This window comes from Haematobia irritans, chromosome 5 (genome assembly GCF_050003625.1).
Source record: "Haematobia irritans isolate KBUSLIRL chromosome 5, ASM5000362v1, whole genome shotgun sequence".
Classification (NCBI taxonomy): Eukaryota; Metazoa; Arthropoda; class Insecta; order Diptera; family Muscidae; genus Haematobia; species Haematobia irritans.
In genome coordinates this window covers 147,374,075-147,398,298 of record NC_134401.1, presented here as the reverse complement: position 1 = coordinate 147,398,298, position 24,224 = coordinate 147,374,075, and the positions used below count along the sequence as shown (strand labels likewise).

General features: G+C 29.8%; 1 protein-coding gene across 2 annotated transcripts in view; it reads right to left on the bottom strand.

The window, feature by feature from the left end:
• The window catches only part of LOC142238516 (uncharacterized), an 86,608-nt gene extending 67,441 nt beyond the window's left edge, over nt 1–19,167 (bottom strand). For both annotated transcript variants that reach the window (XM_075310186.1, XM_075310187.1), the window contains exons 1-4: nt 18,627–19,167; nt 3,822–3,957; nt 2,365–3,746; nt 2,241–2,300 (exon numbers count right to left, since the gene is read on the bottom strand). In XM_075310186.1, the coding sequence (XP_075166301.1) occupies nt 2,241–2,300; nt 2,365–3,746; nt 3,822–3,957; nt 18,627–18,750 (1,702 nt within the window). In that variant the 5' untranslated portion in view covers nt 18,751–19,167. The remainder of the gene's footprint in view (nt 1–2,240; nt 2,301–2,364; nt 3,747–3,821; nt 3,958–18,626) is intronic.
• Nucleotides 19,168–24,224: the final 5,057 nt, after the last annotated feature.

Here is a 24,224-nt window from a genome sequence, read left to right as displayed (position 1 = left end):
AAAAAGTCGCCGTTTTGTAATTTTCAACATTCACTAATCATCTATTCAATTGAATGGATATCGTGTCAAATCGACAAATCTACTTTTGATGTTGCCTAAAATGGACTTTTTATAGTGACCAAAATCATCATCAAACAAGTATATACGGACGTAAGTTCGGCCAGGCCGAAGCTTATGTACCCTCCACCATGGATTGCGTAGAAACACAATCGAATTACTTGGGTTGTGGTATTTTAAAACTTCTTAACATCGTTTTCTAAATTGTGAGGTAGTGCATACGTGGTATATACTAGACAAAAAAGGTATGTATAGGTAAGTCTACAAATAATTACGAATCGATACGGACTTTTGCACGGTACGTAGGGAACCAGAATTGAAATATGGGGGTCGCTTATATGGGGACTATATACAATTATGAACTTGATATGAACCAATTTTTGTGTGATTGGGGATCGATTTTTCTGAGGGCTATATATAACTATAGACCGATATGGACCTAGTTAGGCATGGTTGTTAACGGCCATATACTAGCACAATGTACCAAATTTCAACTGACTCGGATGAAATTTGCTCCTCCAAGAGGCTCCAAAACCAAATATCGGGATCGGTTTATATGGGGGCTATATATGATTATGGACTGATGTGGACCACTTTTGGCATGGTTGTTGGATACCATATACTAACATCACGTACCAAATTTCAACCGAATCGGATAAATTTTGCTCTTCCAAGGGGCTCCGGAGGTCAAATGTGGGGATAGGTTTACATAGGGGCTATATATAATTATGGACCGATGTGGATCAATTTTTGCATGGGTGTTTGAGGCCATATTTTAACACCACATACCAAATTTCAACTGAATCAGATGAATTTTGGTCTTTCAAGAGGCTCCGGAGGGGCTATATATAATTATGGACCGATGTGGACCAATTTTTGCATGGTCATTAGAGACCATATACTAACACCATGTACCCAATTTCACCCCGATCGGATGAAAGTTGCTTCTCTTAGAGGCTACGCAAGCCAAATCGGGGGATCGGTTTATATGGGGGCTATATATAATTATGGACCGGTTTATATTGAGGCTATATATAATTATGGACCGATGTGGACCAATTTTTGCATGGTTGTTAGAGATCATATGCTGACACCATGTACCAAATATCAGCCGGATCGGATGAAATTTGCTTCTCTTAGAGGCTCCGCAAACAAAATCTGGGGATCGGTTTATATGGGGGCTATATAATTATGGATCGATGTGAACGAATTTTTGCATGGTTGTGACATATCATATGCTTCTCTTAGAGGCTCTGCAAGCCAAATCTGGGGATCGGTTTATATGAGGGCTATATAATTATGGACCTATGTGGACCAATTTTTGCATGGTTATTAGAGACCACTAAAACCATGTATCAAATTTCAGCCGGATCCGATGAAATTTGCTTCTCTCCGCATGCCAAATTTGGGGGTCCGTTTATATTGGGGCTATACGTAAAAGTGGACCGATATGGCCCATTTGCAATACCATCCGACCTACATCAATAACAACTACTTGTGCCAAGTTTCAAGTCGAAAGCTTGTTTCGTTCGGAAGTTGGCGTGATTTCAACAGATGGACGGACGGATATGCTCAGATCGACTCAGAATTTCACCACGAACCAGAATATATATACTTTATGGGGTCTTAGAGCAATATTTCGATGTGTTACAAACGGAATGACAAACTTAATATACCCCCATCCTATGGTGGAGGGTATAAAAAAGTGTATTCGTATCGCACATAGCAAAAGTCGACTTTTTTCAAATTTTTGAGGATTCTAAAGGTCAAGAATTGGGTTTTCCAAATTTGAAAAAAGTAGGCAAGTTGAAAATAGAATTGAAAAGTGGACTTTTCATAATAAAGTCGATTTTTCGTAATTTTTCGAAGGACACCAAGTAAATTAGATCCCGTTCCATTCTTGATATTTTGTTATAACGGATCGTTGTCTGATAGGCAGTTTGCAGAAACGATTGACTTAAAGTACAATGACTACTAAGTTTTTTTTTTATAGTAAGGTTGGTTCAACAGACGAATATAATTGAGGGGCTTCAACCATAAAAACTGGATGTGCGAATCAGAGAACGGCCTTGTGGCTGATATTGAAAACAATAATGAAATATGATTTTAAAAAAGAAGCAAAATTTTACAGCTCTGAAGTAACAAAAACTCTTAACCCTCTTCAATTATTCTAACCGACTTACCTTTCATGGGTATACGATTACCATCCAAACGATCGTTATCCTCATAAGAGCCTGGACGTTCTGCAATAGGTAAAAGACAATATTCTCAAATGCCATTGCCAATATATACAAATTTTCTACTCACTTTTATTACCAGGCAAATAATCATCTGGATTAAAATAGGTATTGATCTTCTTGTCATCTTGATAACCACCAGGACGTCCAGCAGCAGTACCATTACGTCGCACATAATTATTGTCATAAGAATTTCCCGTATTGGGCCCATAAGGCGGACCCAAGGGGGGTCGTGTAGATCCATCTGCTGGTGCATCGGGACGATTTGTATAATCGACAAAATCTCCCGGTCGTTGTGCCGATGGTCTCCCTCCATAGGCTGGTGGTGGTGAGCTTTGAGTATTATCAGGTCTTGAACTATAAGGCCTATCATTTTCTGGCCTCGTACTATACGGGGGTGAAGGACGACGATCTCCTTCAGGTCTAGAACCATAGGGTAAAGCTGTACCACGATCATTTTCAGGTCGTGGTCCATATGGTGGTGGAGATGCGTGATCATTATTTGGTCTTGATCCATCACCACCCGGCCTTGCACCATTTCCAGGTCGAGGATTATAAGATGACGGCGAGTCAGGTCTGGGACCATATGGTGTTTGATTGCCATAAGTAGATTCCTGGCCACTTCCTGGCCGGGGATAATATGAAGGTGTGGTATTATCATAACCAGGCAAACGCATGGGATCTCTATGAGGATTATCATAATCTGGACGTATGGGATCTCTATTAGGGTTGGGCCTTTGAGAATTTGGGGAATAACCTGAATCTTCCGGTCGCATTGTTGAAGGATTATATGATTCAGGTGTGCCATAGCTATAGCCATTTCCATAGCCTAGACCAAAGATGGGTTTCGGTGGCCCACTGGGATTTTGTGGAGGAGGTGGTGGCCGTGGTCTTGAACTATCATACGAGGTGGGACGATCGCTCACTTCCGGGGCATTTGAAGCATAACCACCTGGTATATAAATATCTTGATTGGGCGAAGGATAATTGGGTTCATACAGTGTAGGATATTTGAATAGAGGATAAATATCCTGAGAGAAATACAAACGATCTCCATTCGGTCCCGCCGCAGTTGTAGGTGCTGTGGGATCTGAGCTCGAAGATGGACCTTGATTATACAATGTGGTCCCTCCATAACCATTGGTTGGCGAAGGATATCGGGCATTATCCTCTTGCACAGTTGTTAGAACTGTGGGTGTGGGATCCACAACCAATAGCGGTGTCCCCGGTGAAGGTCTGCTAGATACAAATACTGGTGTCGTGGGGGCTAAGCTGGTACCATAACCATTCGTTGAGGGTGAATTATCTGCTGGTTCATCCAAATCAAAACAATTCGTCTTGCGAGCATATAAATCAAAGTCTGGATCAAATATTACACCATTTGGTCTTCCACCTGAGGTACTGTATTTCTCTTTGGATAATTGGCAGGTGCCATTTCCGCGTCGATGCACTCTACAATGGGAGTTTGTTAAGTGGGCATGAAAAAAGGTTAATGATGCAATCATCATCATCATCACTTCTACTCACCCAAATGATATCGACTGACACTTGTCACCCTCTTGCAAACACTTCTCTTTACAACTCCTCAACGAGTTGGTATCTTCTGTACGAAAGGTTTTTTCGAATGGCATCATTGCCTCCAGGGCAATGCGTTCAAAGCAGTCTGAAAATATAATCAAGTGGAAGAAAATTGTTTAGTAAACTGGTCAATGGCTAATGGCCTTTTGGGATTTTAGTTTTTTTGCTAACTGAATTTGACATGAATGCATATAATTGATTTGCGAGTTTGTGAAATGCATGAAGAAGAAAAAGAAGAAGGAAATGTTGTAATTGTGTGACACAATGAGCAAGAGGTCAGTAGTACTAAGGGGAGATTGCATAAAGTTTCTTTTGGATTTGGAATCAGCAGAATTCCATTGGAATTTGTTTCGTTTTAAGTTGTAGGAAGATTTTTGCTTGATTCGCTGGCGATGAAGTTGAAAATTCCTCCACCAAGATAATGAGGAATTTTCAACCGGCAGCAGGCATATCGTAGCAAAATCCTACATAAAAACGCCTTCACACACAAAAATGCTCTCACCACATCACCACCACAGACGTTTTTCTTGTCTGGATGCAACGAAATTTTGTCAAAATTTTATTTCTATAGGAATTTTGTCAACATTTTATTTCCATAGAAAATTTTGTTCAAAATTTTATTTCTATAGTACATTTTATCGAAATTTTATTTCTATAAAAAATGTTGTCAAAATTTTATTTTTATAGGAATTTTTGTCAAAATGTATCTCTATAGAAAATTATGTCAAAACTTTATTTCTATACTAAATTTTATCGAAATTTTATTTATATAGAAAATTTTGTCCAAATTTTATTTTTATAGGAAATTTTGTCAAAATTTTATTTCTATAGGAAATTTTGTCAACATTTTTTTTCTATTTTATATCTATAAAAAATTTTGTAAAAATTGTATTCCTATTGAAAATTTTGTCAAAATTTTATTGCTATAGAAAATTTCATCAAAATTTTATTTCTATAGGAAATTTTATCAAAATTTTATTCCTATTGAAAATTTTGTCAAAATTTAATTGCTGTAGAAAATTTCATCAAAATTATATTTCTATAGGAAATTTTGTCAACATTTTATTTCTATAAAAAATTTTGTCAAAATTTTATTTCTATAAAAAATTTTGCCAAAACTTTATTTCTATAGGAAATTTTATCAACATTTTAGTGATATAGAAAATTTTGTCAAAATTGTATTCCTATTGAAAATTTTGTCAAAATTTTATTGCTATAGAAAATTTCATCAAAATTTTATTTCTATAGGAAATTTTGTCAAAATTTTATTTCTATAGGAAATTTTGTCAAAACTTTATTTCTATAGGAAATTTTATTAACATTTTAGTTATATAGAAAATTTTGTTAAAATTTTATTTTTATAGGAAATTTAGTTAAAATTGTATTTCTATAGTAAATTTTGTCAAACTTTTATTTCTATAGAAAATTTTATGGAAATTTTATTTCTATAGAAAATGTGTCAACATTTTATTTCCGTAACGAATTTTGTCAAAATTTTATATTTCTATAGAAAATTTTATAGAAATTTTATTTTTATAGTAAATTTTGTCAAAAATTTTATGCCTGTAGGAATTTTTGTCAAAATTTTATTTCTATAGGAAATATTGTCAAAATTTTATTTATACAGATTTTTTCTAGAATTTTATTTTTATAGATTTTTATACCCTCCACCATAGGATGGCGGGTACATGAACTTTGTCATTCCGTTTGTAACACATCGAAATATTGCTCTAAGATTCCATAAATTATATATATTCTTGGTCGTGGTGAAATTCTGAATCGATCTACGCATGTCCGTCCGTCCGTCTGTTGAAATCACGCTAATTTCCGAAGGAAAAAAGCTATAGACTTGAAACTTGGCATAAGTAGTTGTTATCGTGTAGGTCGGATGGTATTGCTAATGGGTCATATCGGTCCACTTTTACTTATGGCCCCATATAAACGGACCCCCAGATTTGGCTTGCGGAGCCTCTAAGAGAAGCATATTTCATCCGATCTAGCTGAAATTTGGTACGTGATGTTAGTATATGGTATCCAACAATCATGCAAAAATTGGTCCATACGAATATCTGTCCATACTTATATATAGCCCCCATATAAACCAATCCCCAGATTTGGCTTGCGGATCCTCTAAGAGAAGCAAATTTCATCCGATCTGGCTGAAATTTGGTGCATGGTGTTAGTATATGGTCTCTAACAACCATGCAAAAAATGGTCCACATCGGTTCATAATTATATATAGCCCCCATATAAATCGATCCCCAGATTTGGCTTGCGGAGCCTCTAAGAGAAGCAAATTTCATCCGATCCGGCTGAAATTTGGTACATGGTATTAGTATATGGTCTCTAACAACCAAGCAAAAATTGGTCCACATCGATCTATAATTATATATAGCTCCCATATAAACCGATTCCCAGATTTGACCTCCGGGGCCTATTGGAGGAGCAAAATTCATCCGATTCGGTTAATATTTGTTACATTGTGCTAGTATATGGCCGCTAACAACCATGCCAAAATTGGTCCATATCGGTTCGTAATTGTATATAGCCCCTTATAAAGCGACGATGTTACGATGTTTTAAGATGGCAAGGTCATCGGCAAGTATTACCACAACCCAAGTTATTCGATTGTGGATGACAGTCTTTAGTAGAAGTTTCTTCACAATCCATGGTGGAGGGTACATTAGATTCGGCCTGGCCGAACTTGCGGGCGTATATACTTGTTTTTTTTTTTTCAATTTTATTTCTATAGAAAATTTGTAAAATTTTTATATCTATTGAAAATTTTGTTAGAATTTGATTTCTATAGAAAATTTTGTCAAGATTTTATTTCTATAGGAAATTTTTTCAAAATTTTATTTCTGTAGAAAATTTTGTAAAAATTTTTTTGTCTATAGAAAATGTTGTCAAAATTTTATTTCTATAGGAAATTTTGCCAAAATTTTATTTCTGCAGAAAATTTTTTCAAAATTTTATTTCTATAGAAAATGTTGTAAAAATTTTATTCCTATTGAAAATTTTGTCAACATTTTATTCCTATTGAAAACTTTGTCAAAATTTTATTTCTATAGAAAATTTTGTCAAAATTTCATTTCTATAGAAAATTTTGTCACAATGTTATTACTATAGAAAAATTAGGGAGCCACCGTGGTGCAATGGTTAGCATGCCCGCCTTGCATACACAAGGTCGTGGGTTCGATTCCTGCTTCGACCGAAAACAAAAAAGTTTTTCAGCGGTGGATTATCCCCCCTCAGTAATGCTGGAGACATTTCTGAGGGTTTCAAAGCTTCTCTAAGTGGTTTCACTGCATTGTGGAACGCCGTTCGGACTCGGCTATAAAAAGGAGGTCCCTTGTCATTGAGCCTAACATGGAATCGGGCAGCACTCAGTGATAAGAGAGAAGTTCACCAATGTGGTATCACAATGGACTGAATAGTCTAAGTGAGCCTGATACATCGGGCTGCCAACTAACCTAACCTAACCTACTATAGAAAAATTTTTCAAATTTTTATTTCTATAGATTTTTTTTTTCAAAATTTTATTTCTTTAGTAAATTTTGTCAAACTTTTATTTCTATAGGAAATTTTGTCAAAATTTTATTTTTATAGGAAATTTTGTCAAATTTTATTTTTATAGGAAATGTTGTCAAAATTTTATTCCTATTGAAAATTTTGTCAACATTTTATTCCTATTGAAAACTTTGTCAAAATTTTATTTCTATAGAAAATTTTGTCACAATTCCATTACTATAGAAAAATTTGTCAAATTTTTATTTCTATAGATTTTTTTTCAAAATTTTAGTTCTTTAGTAAATTTTGTCAAAATTTTATTTCTATAGAAAATTTTGTCAAAATTTTATTTCTATAAAAAAATTTGTCACAATTTTATTACTATAGAAAAATTTGTCAAATTTTTATTTCTATAGGAAATTTTGTCAAAATTTTATTTCTACCAAAAATTTTGTCAAAATTTTGTTTTTATAGGAAATTTTGTCTACATTTTATTTCTATAGAAAATTTTGTCATAATTTTATTTTTATAGATTTTTTTTTTCAAAAATATATTTCTTTAGTAAATTTTGTCAAACTTTTATTTCTATAGGGAATTTTGTCAAATTTTATTTCTATAGGAAATTTTGTTAAAATGTTATTTGTATAAACAAATTTGTCAACAATTTATTTCTATAGAAAATTTTGTCATAATTTTATTTCTATACCAAAACATCAAGAATTCTACCAATCTACCATACAGTAAAAAAATCTACCTTTTTGGGTACAATTCTACCAACTGTGGCAACCGTGCCTTCCATTATAGAAAACAATCTTCAGCAGTCAAATGCGACTTTTCCATTTTCAAATCACAAGTATTTCGGCTGTGATATTTTGTCTATTAGAGAATTTCTGGAATAGTATTCATGGTGATCTATACAAAAGATTCCGCGCAACTGAAATTTTGCTCTATTCACTCGCTAAATCTATTATTATACTCTCTACCTTTTTATGAAACAATATTAATTAAGTGTCCAGTCTAGGAAATTTGTAATTAATTTGTAACAATTTGCTAAAACTTTTGTTTTCAGATATTCATGGCGTAAAATTACGCGTGTGTGTTTTTTTTTTGGCAAAGAATTTTCCTTTTCTAACTTTTTATTTTCATATGAAAAATATAATTCATATATTTAAGAACATAAGACATAGAATTATTCCCAAATTATAATTATAGAGGAAAACGATGACATACACATATGACACATGACAAACGGATACAAAGTTTTAAAACTACATGATATTATGTTTTCCGCATGCATGCTTTGCTTATAACATAAATTCCAGAATTCCAACATGAAAGCTTAAATGTCTATGAACCCTCCTAAGAATGATCGCCGCAATACTTTAAATGCTCTATGAGAATTCATTTTAATTATGTAAATCAGCATAAAAGATGCGTAAAAATTCATACCATCCATGTATGTTATATTATGACCTTCAAAATTACTCGTGAATATACATGATTCCAAATTTATTTTCAATGGAATTTTAGCAAAATCATAAATTGATGAAATTAAAAACAAACGCATAAAAGGAAAAACCATGGCTTAAATATTAGATTTAGCTTAACATTCGTTGAGTTAAACTGATTCTGGTACCACCCCATCCAATTTAGATGACCTTTACAGAAGTTCATTTTTCTAGCGTAAAGAGTATTCTTTTGTTTTTGGTTTTTTGAATTGAATTTACATTTTGAATTAATTCCATTACACTATTTTGTCACTTTGGCTTGATGGTTTTACGTGGAAGTTTGTCAGTGTTGGAATATTCAAATTATGACATAATCATAACAATTGTCATTATGCCATAAAATCGCAAACTATGTATAGTTTTAGTGACAAAAAGGTCCCTAGCTTGTCTTTTGTTCATTTCATGCTATTGTAAATGTATGAATAGTTGTTAAATATGCTAAGCTTTGATTTATTTCTATGTCAAAAGGACATTGTGTTTTGACACTAAATTATGGCAAATTCCAAAAATTTATGACAATGATTTATTAATATATTTTATTTAGGATATTATTATTTTTTCATTGTTTATTTTATTTCATTATATACTCGTACTACTCACGCGTGAGTCACGAACATTTTCGTGAGTCACGACAATTTCGTGTCACGTGCACACCTCTAATTCATAAACCGAGGGGTCGATACAAATACCGAATATTATCGGAAAAATGTCCTAAATACGGTATTGAAGCCCTGGACAGGCAAACATTTATGACATGACCAAGGACATTTCAACGGAGGTTCCTCGCTTCATTACACCCTTCACCACTACTGTGGTACAGGGTATAATAAGTTTGTGCATTTGTATGTAACGTCAAGAAGGAAAAGTCTGAGACCCATCGTTTAGTATACCGATCGTCTTAGAATTAAATTCTGAGTCGATTTAGCGATGTCCGTCTGTCTGTCTGTCTGTCTGTCCGTCTGTCTGTCTGTTTGTGTACAGCTCGCAGTTTTAGTTCGATTGTCCTAAAATTTGGTATAGGGTCCTGTTTCGGCTCAAAGACGATCCCTATTGATTTTTGGAAAAAATCGGTTCAGATTTAGATATAGCTGCCATATATATTTTTCACCGATCTGGTTATAATTGGCGTGTATATCAACCGATCTTCCTCAAATTCCGTACATCCGAATATTTTATGAGTCTCGAAAAACTTGCAAAATATCAGCCAAATCGGTTCAGATTTAGATATAGCTCCCATATATAGCTTTCGCCCGATTTACACTCATTTGCCCACAGAGGCCAATTTTTTGCTCCGATTTAGTTGAAATTTTGCATAGGGAGTAGAATTAGCATTGTTACTATGCGTGCCAAATTTGGTTGAAATCGGTTCAGATTTGGATATATCTCCCATATATAGCTTTCGCCCGAATTACACTCATATGACCACAGGGGCCAATTTTTAACTCCGATTTAGTTGTAATTTTGCACAGGGAGTAGAATTAGCATTGTAGCTATGCGTGCCAAAATTGGTTGACATCGGTTCAGATTTAGATATAGCTCCCATATATATGTTTTTCTGATTTCGACAAAAATGGTAAAAATGCCAACATTTTCCTTGTTAAATCGTCACTGCTTAGTCGAAAAGTTGTAAAAATGACTCTAATTTTCCTAAACTTCTAATACATATATATCGAGCGATAAATTATAAATAAACTTTTGCGAAGTTTCCTTAAAATTACTTCAGATTTAAATATTTCCCATATTTTTTTTAAACTGAAATTGTGTTCCACCCTAGTGCATTAGCCAACTTAAATTTTGAGTCTATAGATTTTGTAAAAGTCTATCAAATTCTGTCCAAATCGAGTGATATTTAAATGTATGTACTTGGGACAAACCTTTATATATAGCACCCAACACATTTGACGGATGTGATATGGTATCGAAAATTTAGATCTACAAAGTGGTGCAGGGTAAATATAGTCGGCCCCGTCCGACTTTAGACTTTCCTTACTTGTTTCTACCACAAAAGGTGCACCAAAATCTCCGCATCTCAATCCGTTGGACTTTTGCACTTGGGGCATTTTGGCGAATAAGCTTGGCACTAAAAAATACCAAAGTGGCAATGATTCGAAGACTGCGCTTCGCCGGGAATTGGCCATAATAACGTAGAGCCACTTTCTTTCTTAGAAAATTTCAAGAAAATCATATGAAAATATCGTCTATTGAGACCTACATTCTTAAGATTTATGCAATGGATGGTTATCAACCGAAATGGTTAATTGTAATGGAATTTTACCGAAGTATTGATCTATAACAGGTTGGCTGATAAGTCCCCGGTCTAACGAAGAAAAACACATTTTTTTTGTCAAAATTCGTTTTTATTATTCAACATAGTTCCCTTCAAGAGCGATACAACGATTATAACGACCTTCCAATTTTTTGATACCATTTTGGTAGTACTCCTTCGGTTTTGCCTCAAAATAGGCCTCAGTTTCGGCGATCACCTCTTCATTGCAGCCAAATTTTTTCCCTGCGAGCATCCTTTTGAGGTCTGAGAACAAGAAAAAGTCGCTGGGGGCCAGATCTGGAGAATACGGTAGGTGGGGAAGCCCAATTCATGAATTTTTGCCATCGTTCTCAATGACTCGTGGCACGGCGCGTTGTCTTGGTGGAGCAACACTTTTTTCTTCTTCATATGGGGCCGTTTTGCCGCGATTTCGACCTTCAAACGCTCCAATAACGCCTTATAATAGTCACTGTTGATGGTTTTTCTCTTATCAAGATAATCGATAAAAATTATTCCATGCGCATCCCAAAAAACAGAGGCCATTACTTTGCCAGCGGACTTTTGAGTCTTTCCACGCTTCGGAGACGGTTCACCGGTCGCTGTCCACTCAGCCGACTGTCGATTGGACTCAGGAGTGTAGTGATGGAACCATATTTCATCCATTGTCACATATCGACGGTAAAAATCGGGTGTATTACGAGTTAATAGCTGCAAACACCGCTCAGAATCATCAACACGTTGTTGTTTTTGGTCAAATGTGAGCTCGCGCGGCACCCATTTTGCACAGAGCTTCCGCATATCCAAATATTGATGAATGATATGACCAACACGTTCCTTTGATATCTTTAAGGCCTCTGCTATCTCGATCAACTTCATTTTACGGTCATTCAAAATCATTTTGTGGATTTTTTTGATGTTTTCGTCGGTAACCACCTCTTTCGGGCGTCCACTGCGTTCACCGTCCTCCGTGCTCATTTCACCACGCTTAAATTTTGCATACCAATTAATTATTGTTGATTTCCCTGGGGCAGAGTCCGGAAACTCATTATCAAGCCAAGTTTTTGCTTCCACCGCATTTTTTCCCTTCAGAAAACAGTATTTTATCAAAACACGAAATTCCTTTTTTCCATTATTTCACAATAACAAAAGTTGCTTCATAAAAGACGCTCTACAACGACGCTCACAAACTAATTGACTTACAGACGTCAAATTTTGACACGAATCATTTGAAGGTTGGTACTATATAAAAATAATATGAATTTAATACTAGCGACGCCATCTATGTGTCAGACCGGGGACTTATCAGCCAACCTGTTATAAATTGCCTAGGGCATAGGTCATTTGGATCTAAAATACTTCTAGATTTTAAATTTCAAACAGATTGAATGGGATTGGTTTATACGGAGTCTACATCAACATATGGATCGATGTATACCAAATTTGGCTCATCTCTTAATGGATCAAAAATGCCTCTAGATTTTTAATTTGAAGCAAATCGGGAAAACTTGGGGCTACCATCATGGAGTCAAATTGGGGGATCGGTCACATGGATCGATGTATACCAAATTTGCACATCTCTTAATGGACTAAAAATACCTTAATATGAAGGCGATATCAAAACATAGGCCAATATAGCAAACTTCGAACTTGATCTGCTTGCAGAGAAAAAAAGCGTTTGTGCAAATTTTCAGCCCGATAGGTTCATTATTGAAACCTAAAGCGTTATTACAACAGAATGACAGACAGACGGACATCGTTATAGCGTCTTAGAATTTCTTCCTGATCAAGAATATATATATTTTATATAGTCGGAAATCGATATTTCGATGTATTACAAAAGAAATGGCAAACATATTACAGTCGACTCCGCTTTACTGAAACGTTAAAAATGCAGCCATTTAATTTCAGTTATCCGAAGTTTTTGCTAAAGCGGACTACGGATAACTGAAAAAAACTTCCAGTAATGCGAACTTCGGATAACTGAAAAAGTTTCAGTAAAGCGGACTCCGTATAACTGGAAAAAAATCCACTCAATTTCAGTTAACCGAACTTATGACCAATGCTATGTACATAAAATAATAAAAACAAGGTGTTTGATTCCGTCACAGGTTTGTGTAGGAAAATTGGAATTCATTTATTTGTGATTTAGAGTGATTTAAACTGTTTTGAAAGTGCCATCTTCACTTGAAATAAAGCGTTCTCAATACGGAGAAGAAAATGTACTCTCTCTCAATAGCGAGAATGTGGCATTTTCAGTAAAGCGAAGTCATACTAATGTGACGAAACTCATTTGAACACAAAAAACTTTTCAGTAATCCGATTTTTTCAGTTAAGCGGAGTTTCACTAAAGCGGAGTAATTTAAATGAAATGGACAGAAAAAACAACTGGGGAATGCGATCGATTTCAGTTATCCGAGGTTTTTCAGTAAAGCGCATTGCGCTAAAGCGGAGTCGACTGTATACTCCCATCACCATGCTATGGTGGTGGATACAAAAATGAAACAAATATAGCGCTTTACTTATTTGTATTACATATGAGATACCCTTACAAACACAAGCTTCCAAATAATAAGTTTGGATCCTCAACCTGTAATCTGGAAGATGTAAAATTTTTGAATAATTTTGAACTGATTGATAACACAGAAATTCACTAAGTGACACACCGATCGTTATCAATAATAATCGGTATAAAAACCATTTTCCATTTAAATAACTCAAAACACTGTGCGTAAATAAACTTTTTGATGTATTGTGCACTTCTCTGTTGGTTGAATGTTGTAGTCGTCATGCACCAGAAACATTTCGCGTTGCGTACAAAGTTCTTTACCCAACTCGTGCAAAACAGGCGATGTTGAATGCGAATTTTTCCAACAGATTTTCCACTCATTTTCCATGATCACCAAAACAAACACAACCACATACTCAGCACCCAACCAAAACATATTCATGGTTAGAATTCTCGCACTTCTTCTACCGCATTAACGGCGTTCATTTATGTAAATGGTCCCAAACGGCAGCGTGTACCCTCCAAAACAACGTTAATAACATTCAAGACAATTGTAAATTTAAATATCTTTCAGGGGGTATTCAGAGTATAGAGGATTGTTTTACTCTACTCTACCCATTAACATGAGATTTTTAACATATTTAGCGAACAGTTAACAAATTAATTTCAAGCATACAACAAAAATATATTACGGCCTAACTACGAAGTAATCTCTTAAGGCATGTCTCATTTAAGGAAACAAGGTCTTGGTAACTGAGTGTCGAGATAATGATGGTTGACTAGAAGATACCCAAAGTGAAACCTTGGTTAAGTTCAACGTTCTATGACAAGATGGTTGTTAAATTCTTCTTTTTTTATTTTGTGGATACGATGATTTTCCATTTTTAAGGGTAAATTAAAGAAAACTGAATTTGTTCAAAATTTAAATGCGACATATGGTTACACACCATTATGCAGTGTAATTACTATTGGTTTGGGTAGTAATTTGTAACGCCCTATAGAATTGCAATTCGGATCATTCATATCCAGAGACCTACACACACCCATACGAAAGAAATTTAATAATCGTGATCATATTCGAAGAGTAAAGTGAACAGGTAAATTGAAATGTACGCGGCCTGATGAATAATTAGCTTTGGATGAAAGAAAGAAGAATGGAATAGGCGACCGATATTGCTCTTTCTTCACTTCCTATAGAAGTAAAATTTTGACAAAATTGTCTAAAGCAATAAAATATTGACAAAATTTTCTATAGAAATAAAATTTTGACAAAATTTTCTATAGAAATAAAATGTTGACAAAATTTTCAATTGAAATAACATTTTGACAAAATTTTCTATAGAAATAAAATATTGACAAAATTTTCAATAAGTATAAAATTTAGATACAATTTTCAATAGAAATACAATTTTGAAATACATAATAATAAAAGTTTAACAAATTTTCTATAGAAATAAAATTTTGACATAATTTTCTATAGAAATAAATTTTGACAAAATTTCCTATTCCAATAAAACTTTGACAACATTTTTTATAGAAATAAAATTTTGACAAAATTTTCTATAGAAATAGAATTTTGACAAAATTTTCCAGAGAAATAACATTATGCCAAAATTTTCTATAAAAAAAAAATTGACAAAATTTTCTATAGAACTACAATTGTAGGAAATAAAATTTTGACAAAATTTTCTATTGGAAGAACATTTTGACAAAATATTCTATAGAAATAAAATTTTGACAAAATTCTCTATAGAAATAAAATATTGACAAAATTTTCTATAGAAATAAAATTTTGAGAACCTTTTCTGTAGAAATAAACTTTGGAAAACAAAATTCTATAGAATTTTGAGAAAATTTTCTATAGAAATAAAATTTTAACAAAATTTTCTATAGAAATGAAATTTTGACATAATTTTCTATAGAAATAAAATTTTGACAAAATTTTCTATAGAAATAAAATTTTGAGAAAATTTTCTGTGGAAATAAAATCTTAACAAAATTTTCTATAAAAATAAAATTTCGACAAAATTTTCTATAGAAATAAAATTTTGATGAAATTTTCTATAGAATTAAATTTTTGAAAAATTCTCTATAAAAATAAAATTTTAACAAAATTTTCTATTGAAATAAAATTTTGACAACATTTTCTATAGCCGTAAAATTTTGATAAAACTTTCTATAGAAATAAACACTTGACAAATTCTTCTATTGAGAAAAAATATTGACTAATTTTTCTATAGAAGTAAAATTTTGACAAAATTCTTCAAAGAAATAAAATGTTGAGAAAATTTTCTATAGAAAGGAAAATTTTACAGCATTTTCTATAGAAAGAAAAATTTTACAACATTTTCTATAGAAATAAAATTTTGTCAAATTTTTTTATAGAAATAAATTTTTGGCAAAATTTTTTATTGACATATAATTTTGACTAAATTTTCTATAGAAATAACATTTTGACAAAATATTCTATAGAAATAAAATTTTGAAAAAAATTTTCTATAAAAATAAAATGTTGGGAAACTTTTTATAGAAATAAAAATTTGACAAAATGTTCTATAGGAATTAATTTTTGGAAAAATTTTTATAGACATAAAATGCCGGCAATATTTCTTTAGAAATAAATTTTTGACAAAATTCTCTATAGAGAAAAAATTTTGATGAAATTCTCAATAGAAATAAAATTTCGGCAAAATATTCTATAGAAATAAAATGTCAAAATTTTCTATAGAAATAAAATTTTGACAAAATTTTCTATAGTAATAAATTTTTGAAAAAATTTTCTATAGAAATAAAATTTTGACTAAATTTTCTATAGAAATAAAAATTTGACAAAAATTTCCATAGATAGAAAACTTTCTATAGAAATATAATTTTGAGAACATTTTCTGTAGAAATAAAATTTTGACAACATTTTCTATAGCCGTAAAATGTTGATAAAGGTTTCTATAGAAATAAACTCTTGACAAATTTTTCTATTGAAAAAAATATTGATAAAGTTTTCTATAGAAATAAAAGCTTGACAAAATTTTCCAAAAAAATAAAATGTTGAGAAAATTTTCTATAGAAAGAAAAATTCTACAACAGTTTCTATAGAAATAAAATTTTGACAAATTTTTTTATAGAAATAAATGTTTGGCAAAACTTTTTATAGGCATATGATTTTGACTAAATTTCTATAGAAATAAAATTTTGACCAAATTTTCTATAGTAATAAAATGTTGACAAAATTTTCGATAAAACTAAAATGTTGGGAAATTTTTTATAGAAATAAAATTTTGACAAAATGTTCTATAGGAATTAATTTTTGGCAAAATTTTTGATAGAAATAAAATGCTGGCACTATTTCCTGAGAGACAAATTTTTGACAAAATTCTCTATAGAAAATAAAAAATTGATAAAATTCTCTTAGAAATAAAATTTCGACAAAATATTCTATAGAATTAAAATGTTGTCAAAATTTTCTATAGAAGTAAAATATTGTCAAAACATTCTATAGGAATAAAATTTTGACAAAATTTTCTATAGAAATAAAATTTTGAAAAAAATTTTCTATAGAAATAAAATTTTGACAAAATTTTCTATCGAAGTAAAATTTTGACAAAATTTTCTAGCGAAATAAAATTTTGACAAAATTTTCTATAGAAATAAAATTTTGACAAAATATTCTATAAAAATAAAATTTTGACAAAATTTCCCAATGAAATATAATTTTGACAAAATTTTTATAGAAATAAACTTTTGGCAAACTTTTCTATAGAAATAAAATTTTGGGAAAGATTTCTATTAAAATAAATTCTTTAGAAAATGTTCTATAGGAAGTAAATATTTGCATTTTTGTATAATAATAAATAAAAAAAATTACAAAAATAAAATTTTGACAAAATTCTCTATAGATAAAATTTTGACAAAATTTTCTATAGAAATAAAATATTGACAAAATTTTCTATAGAAATAAAATTTTGACAAAATTTTCTATAGAAATAAAATATTGACAAAATTTTCTATAAAAATAAAATTTTGACAAAATTTTCTATAAAAATAAAATTTTGACAAAATTTTCTATAAAAATAAAATTGTGACAAAATTTTCTATAAAAATAAAATTTTGACAAATTTTCTATTGCAATAAAATTTTGACAAAATTTTCTGTAGAAATAAAATTTTGACAAAATTTTGACAAAAATTTCTATAGAAATAAAATTTTGACAAAATTTTCTATAGAAATAAACATTTGACAAAATTTTCTATAGAAATAAAATTTTGACAAAATATTCCATAGAAATAAAATTTTGACAAAATTTCCCAATGAAATATAATTTTGACAAAATTTTTATAGAAATAAACTTTTGGCAAACTTTTCTATAGAAATAAAATTTTGAGAAAGATTTCTATTAAAATAAATTTTTTAGAAAATGTTCTATAGGAAGTAAATATTTGCATTTTTTGTATAAAAATAAATAAAAAAATTACAAAAATAAAATTTTGACAAAATTCTCTATAGAAATAAAATTTTGACAAAATTTTCTATAGAAATAAAATATTGACAAAATTTTCTATAGAAATAAAATTTTGACAAAATTTTCTATAGAAATAAAATATTGACAAAATTTTCTATAAAAATAAAATTTTGACAAAATTTTCTATAAAAATAAAATTTTGACAAAATTGTCTATAGAAATAAAATTTCAACAAATTTTCTATTGCAATAAAATTTTGACAAAATTTTCTGTAGAAATAAAATGTTGACAAAATTTTTTATAGAAACTAAATGTTGACAAACATTCCTATAGAAATAAAATTTTAACAAAATTTCCTATAGAAATACAATTTTAACTAAATTCTCCATAGAAATAAAATTTTCTAAAAAAATAAATTTTGACAAAGTTCGCTCTATAAATAAAATTTTAACATACTAATATACATTTAATGTTTATATACAAATTATACTGAAATTAGCCAACTCACCATTTCTGGCCGAAACCAATTGATTATCCACGGTTAAGCTGTTGATAGTGGGAATAAAAATTCCAAAGCAGAAGGTAATCCGCCATAAAATTCTGCAACAATCCATGAATTTCCAGCGTATCATTTTATAATTTCAATTTGTCTAAATATTTTTAAAATATATTTTTTACTTCACAATTTTGCTTCACAGTATTTCACTTATTATTTTATTGTTTTATCGGACATCTGTGAAATTTTTCTTTAAAATTTTAAACACCTTAGAGTTATTAAATACCAAACAAAATTAGAAATTTTAGATTTTGTGAATAGCCAAAGAACCAGAACATCCGTTGTTGTTGAATCACAAATTAACAATGAACAATAAACAGATCTCACTGATAGTCCAGAAGTGAAAAACTTTTTCTCCAGTCTTGAGGAAGTTTTTATTTTGCTGTTCTATTTTCTAAGATTTTTTATTCTTTTTCACTTTTTGTTTTTTTTATTAGATTTTTTGTTTTCGCCAAAATCCGCCGTTTACATACTTCCGCTAAATTTGGAGTACTACTACAAATGATTTTGTTCTAACAACTTTTCACCTTTGAGTTTGGTCGATCGGTTTGGGATGAAGATGGTTGGTGTGGGAGATACAAAAGTAAATAGAGATAACAAGAGACAAAAAAAAAAACAAAATTAAAAATAATTATTTTCCTCAACAACAATAATAAAAAAGTCTTCACTATTTCCAGTGAACGCAAATAATACCAACACCAAGTATTCAATGTTGAATGCAGACTTTGTGGTAGAACCCAATTTTCGTCCCAAAGAGAACTAAAACATTAGATGGAACCCAGAATGAATTCAAAGAAAGATTCATAAATTACTAGATAAACAAGCAACTCAAAACCATTAGGAATACAACTCTCAGCAACAAAAACAATGTCAGCCAGCCATAGAAATGCTCGAGTGATTTTTAAACTTGAATTCAAAGTTAATCTGTTTTTAGGAATCTAAAAACTGAAATCTCAACTCCTTCTCATTTACCCATCGTTAAAATTTCGTTTTCAAAGTCACCACCAACCACTGACATGAGGGTGAGTTAATGTTCTTAATTGCAAAAATGTGGACCTTTTTGAGTCATCTTTGCCACTGCCTTTTTTTGGAGGGGACTACGTCATAAGTAAGCTTTGGCAAAGAAGGTAAAGTCGTTTAAAATTTAGTCAGTCAATAACCTATTCAACCAAGCAAATAAATCGTACTACAATGTCTTCTCTAGATTTTTGCTAACAAGTGATTACATATGTCGTGGCGTTAAGCTAATTAATTTGCCTTACAAATATGTATTTAAAACATCATTAAGCCCTACCATATGTAATCAGTTAATCATAAAGAATTTTATGATTTGAAGACCAGCAAACGTTTTTGAATGATTTTCTGTAGCAATACATTTTTGGACATATATTTATAATTATTACAAACAAAAAAAAAACATGGTAGTCATATACAGAACTCCTCAAAAATAGACGTTCTCTTTCCATATTTTACGTTTTATATAAAAAAATTAACAAAATTTTTAACAAAAAAAATAAAATTCAAAGAAATTTTCCATTTAAATAATATTTTGTTGAAAATTTCGCTAAAAATTTCAACAAAATTAACATTTTGACAAAAGGTTGTAATTAATAAAAATTTCGACAGAATTGTCTATAAAATTAAAATTTTGGTACAACTTTCTATTAAGTAAAATTTTCTATAGAAATAACATTGTGACAAAATTTTCTATTGAAATAAAATTTTTGAGAAAGTTTACTATAGTTTGAAAAAAAGTCTATAGAAATAAAATTTTGCAATATTTTCTATAGAAATAAAATTTTGGCAATATTTTCTATAGAAATAAAATGTTGACAAAATTTTCTATAGGAATATTCTATAGAAATAAAATTTGCACAAAATTTTCTATAGAAATAAAATTTTGACAAAATTTTCGATTTGCACAATATTTTGACAAAATTTTCTAATAAAAAAGTTTGAAAAAATTCTATAGAAATAAAATTTGGACAAAATTTTCAATAGAAATAAAATTGCGACAAAATTTTCGATAAACACACAATTTTGAGAACATTTTCTATAGAAATAAAATTTTGACAAAATTTGCTATGGAAAAAAATGTTGAAAAAAATTTCTAAAGAAATAAAATTTTGACAATTTTCTATAAACATAAAATTTTGACAAAATTTTCTATAGAAATAAAATTTTTTCAGAAAGTTTTCTATAGAAAAAGTTTGAAAAAATTCTATAGAAATAAAATTTTGGCAATGTTTTCTGTAGAAATAAAATTTTGACAACATTTTCTATAGAAATAAAATTTTGACAACATTTTCTATAGAAATAAAATTTTGACAAAATTTTCTATAGAAATAAAATTTTGACAAAATTTTCTATAGAAATAATATATTGACAAAATTTTTTGTAGAAATAAAATTTTTACAAAATTTTCTATAGATATAAAATAGTGAAAAAAAATTATCCCTATAGACTGCAAGATGGTTGGATGGACGCACGTTTCGGAATTACCACATTCCTCATCAGCATCCTCTACTTGCAGCAAAACTATCAACCAATTATCAGAATAAATTCAGGCAGTCCATCAAACCCAACAATGAACCACACTTGAACCCTCCGAAAAAAGGTTTTGTATGATAGCCGGCTTATGCCGAAATAAATTCAAAACAAACATATCTCTTTTCCTATGCCACTGTCAAATCATCGATTTGAATTCAGTTGGCTGGGTTTAGCTTGAGCGTCCCTCCTACTTCTTTTTCCATTCTTTTTGTGTTGTTATTGTTGGTTTTGTTCTTTAAGCATTGTTGTTGTTTTTTATTGCAGCTTAAAACCATACATTGACTAAACTACAAGTCAATGTATGGTTTTAAGCTGCAATAAAAACAACAACAATGGTTGAGAAAAATTTATAAAGAAATAACATTTTTACAAAATTTACTATAGAAATAAAATTTTGACAAAATTTTCTATAGAAATAAAATTTTGACAAAATGTTCTATAGAAATAAAATTTTGACAAAATTTTCTATAGAAATAAAATTTTGAAAAAAATTTTCTCTAGAAATAAAATTTTGACAAAATTTTGTATAGAAATTTTGACAAAAATTTCTATAGAAATAAAATTTTTGAGAAAGTTTTCTATAGAAAAAAGTTTGAAAAAAATTCTATAGAAACATTTTCTATTGAAATAAAATTTTGACAAAATTTTCTATAAAAATAAAATTTTGACAAAATTTTCTATAGAAATAAAATTTTGACAAAATTTTCGATAAACACAAAATTTTGAGAAAATTTTCTATAGAAATAAAATGTTGACAAAATTTGCTATAAAACAAAAGTGTTGAGAAATTTTTCTAAAGAAATAAAATGTTGACAAAATTTGCTGTAAAACAAGTGTTGAGAAAATTTTCTAAGGAAATAAAATTTTTAAAAAATTTTCTATAGAAATAAAATTTTGACAAAATTTTCTATACAAATAAAATTTTGACAAACTTTTCTATAGAAATAAAATTTTGACAAAAATTTTTAATAGAAATAAAATTTTGACAACAATTTTTTATAGAAATTAAATTTTGACGAAATTTTCTATAGAAATTTTTGTATAGAAATTAAATTTTGACGAAGTTTTCTATACAAATAATATTTTGACAAAATTTTCTATTGCAAGAAAATTTTGACAAAAATTTTTGTAGAAATAAAATTTTTACAAAATTTTCTATAGATATTAAATATTGAAAAAAAATTATCTATATAAATAAAATGTTGAGAAAATTTTCTATAGGAATCAAATGTTGACATAATAAAATTTTGGCAAAATTTTCTAAAGAAATAAAATTTTTACAAAATTTTCTATAGAAATAAAATTTTGACAAAATTTTTTATAGAAATTAAATTTTGACAAATAAAATTTTGACAAAATTTTCTATAGAAAAGAAAACGTTAGAGAAAATTTTACATAAATAAATAAATAGAAAAAATAAAAAAATTAAAGGCATTTTCCACTGAAATAATATTTTGTCGAAAATTTCGATAAAATTTTCTATTAAATTAAAATTTCAGCAAAACTTTCTATTAAAGACAAAAATTGTCTACTTATTATTTTGTAAGTTTTTTTTGGTATTTTATTATAAAATTACATTGTTTTAAGTTTACTTGCCAAAGTGGTTTTAAGACATCATGACTTAGGGTATAGAATGTTTTTAATGTCAATATTACAAAGAAACATTCGAAAAATCTTTAATTTTAAAATCTCTATATTATTTTGTAATCAAAACAAAATTCATGGGGGAAAAGGCAAGCTAATATGAATAGAATTTATGGTTCTGGACTGTAACAGCCAACACGATGCAATTCCGTTCCTCGATTCCGTTCCAGTAATGTTGATGTCAAAGAGGCCCTACACACTGGGAGGTAAAATTTCGAAAATGTCAATAACAAGCTTTTATCATTGTCGAGTCCGATTTTTGATTGTCTAGGAGTTAGATATAGCACAAAAGGCCATTTCGAAACATGTGAAAAATAAGGAAAATTTTTTTGAAATAGGGAAATTTTAATTAATTTATAAAAACATTTATAATCTTTGCTTTAACATTTGTTTTCTTTAAGTTTAGAATATGAGTTTTAAAAATTTGGATCCCTCTGCTAATGTCTATGTTTTTGAAGTAAGGAAAATTTTTCTTAAAGTAAAGAAATTTTTTTTGATTTAAAGATCTTTAAATTTATTCAAAAATAGTCCAATATTTATTTTGAAGATTTTGCATCTTTTTTTTGAAATTAGGAAGAAAATGTTTGCTTTGAAGGATCTGTTATATTTTGGATTTTTACACTGACAATTATTCGTACATACATATCTTTGTTGATATATCAAAAAGGAGAACGAAAATTCGATACATGTGTCCTAAATTTAAGTTTATAGAACTTAGATTTAAAGCTAAAAATTTCATTATTTAAAAGTCTAAATAGTCTAAAACAACGGGCTCTACCTAACGTAACCTATCCTACTATACCGGTATTTATAAAAAGTTTCATCATCAGAGACTGGGATTGAACCTATAACCTTCTCCCTGTATGAAATAAATCCCAACCTACATGAGCTAACGTCGTTATTTGCTTTGGGAGAATTTCTTACATGCGATTGTAAAATATTAACCTAATCGTCCTTTATTCTTGCTTTGTTTCAAGTTTCTTTCTTAAGTCTTTTGATTTTTTTTCAACAATTAAATTTTCGATGTTTAACTCCATTGTATATTTAAGAACTAATCGGTAACAAAAGATAACATTTTGATGGTATGCGATATTTAATACAACATGGCTAATTTTCCCAAGAGACAATTGCAACAATTAAAAATGCATAAAATGTTCCATGGTTTTCAATTAGTTAAAATACCGCAGATAATTTGAAACAATTAATTAACAATTATTAGATCAAATATGCTTTTAAATTATAGTCATTCAAGTACAATGAATGCCTTTTGCTACTGAACAAACATGAGGAGTGAGCGCATTTAATGTCTTCATATTTTGGTTGGATTATTAAAATGTTTACTGGTCTATGGTGTCT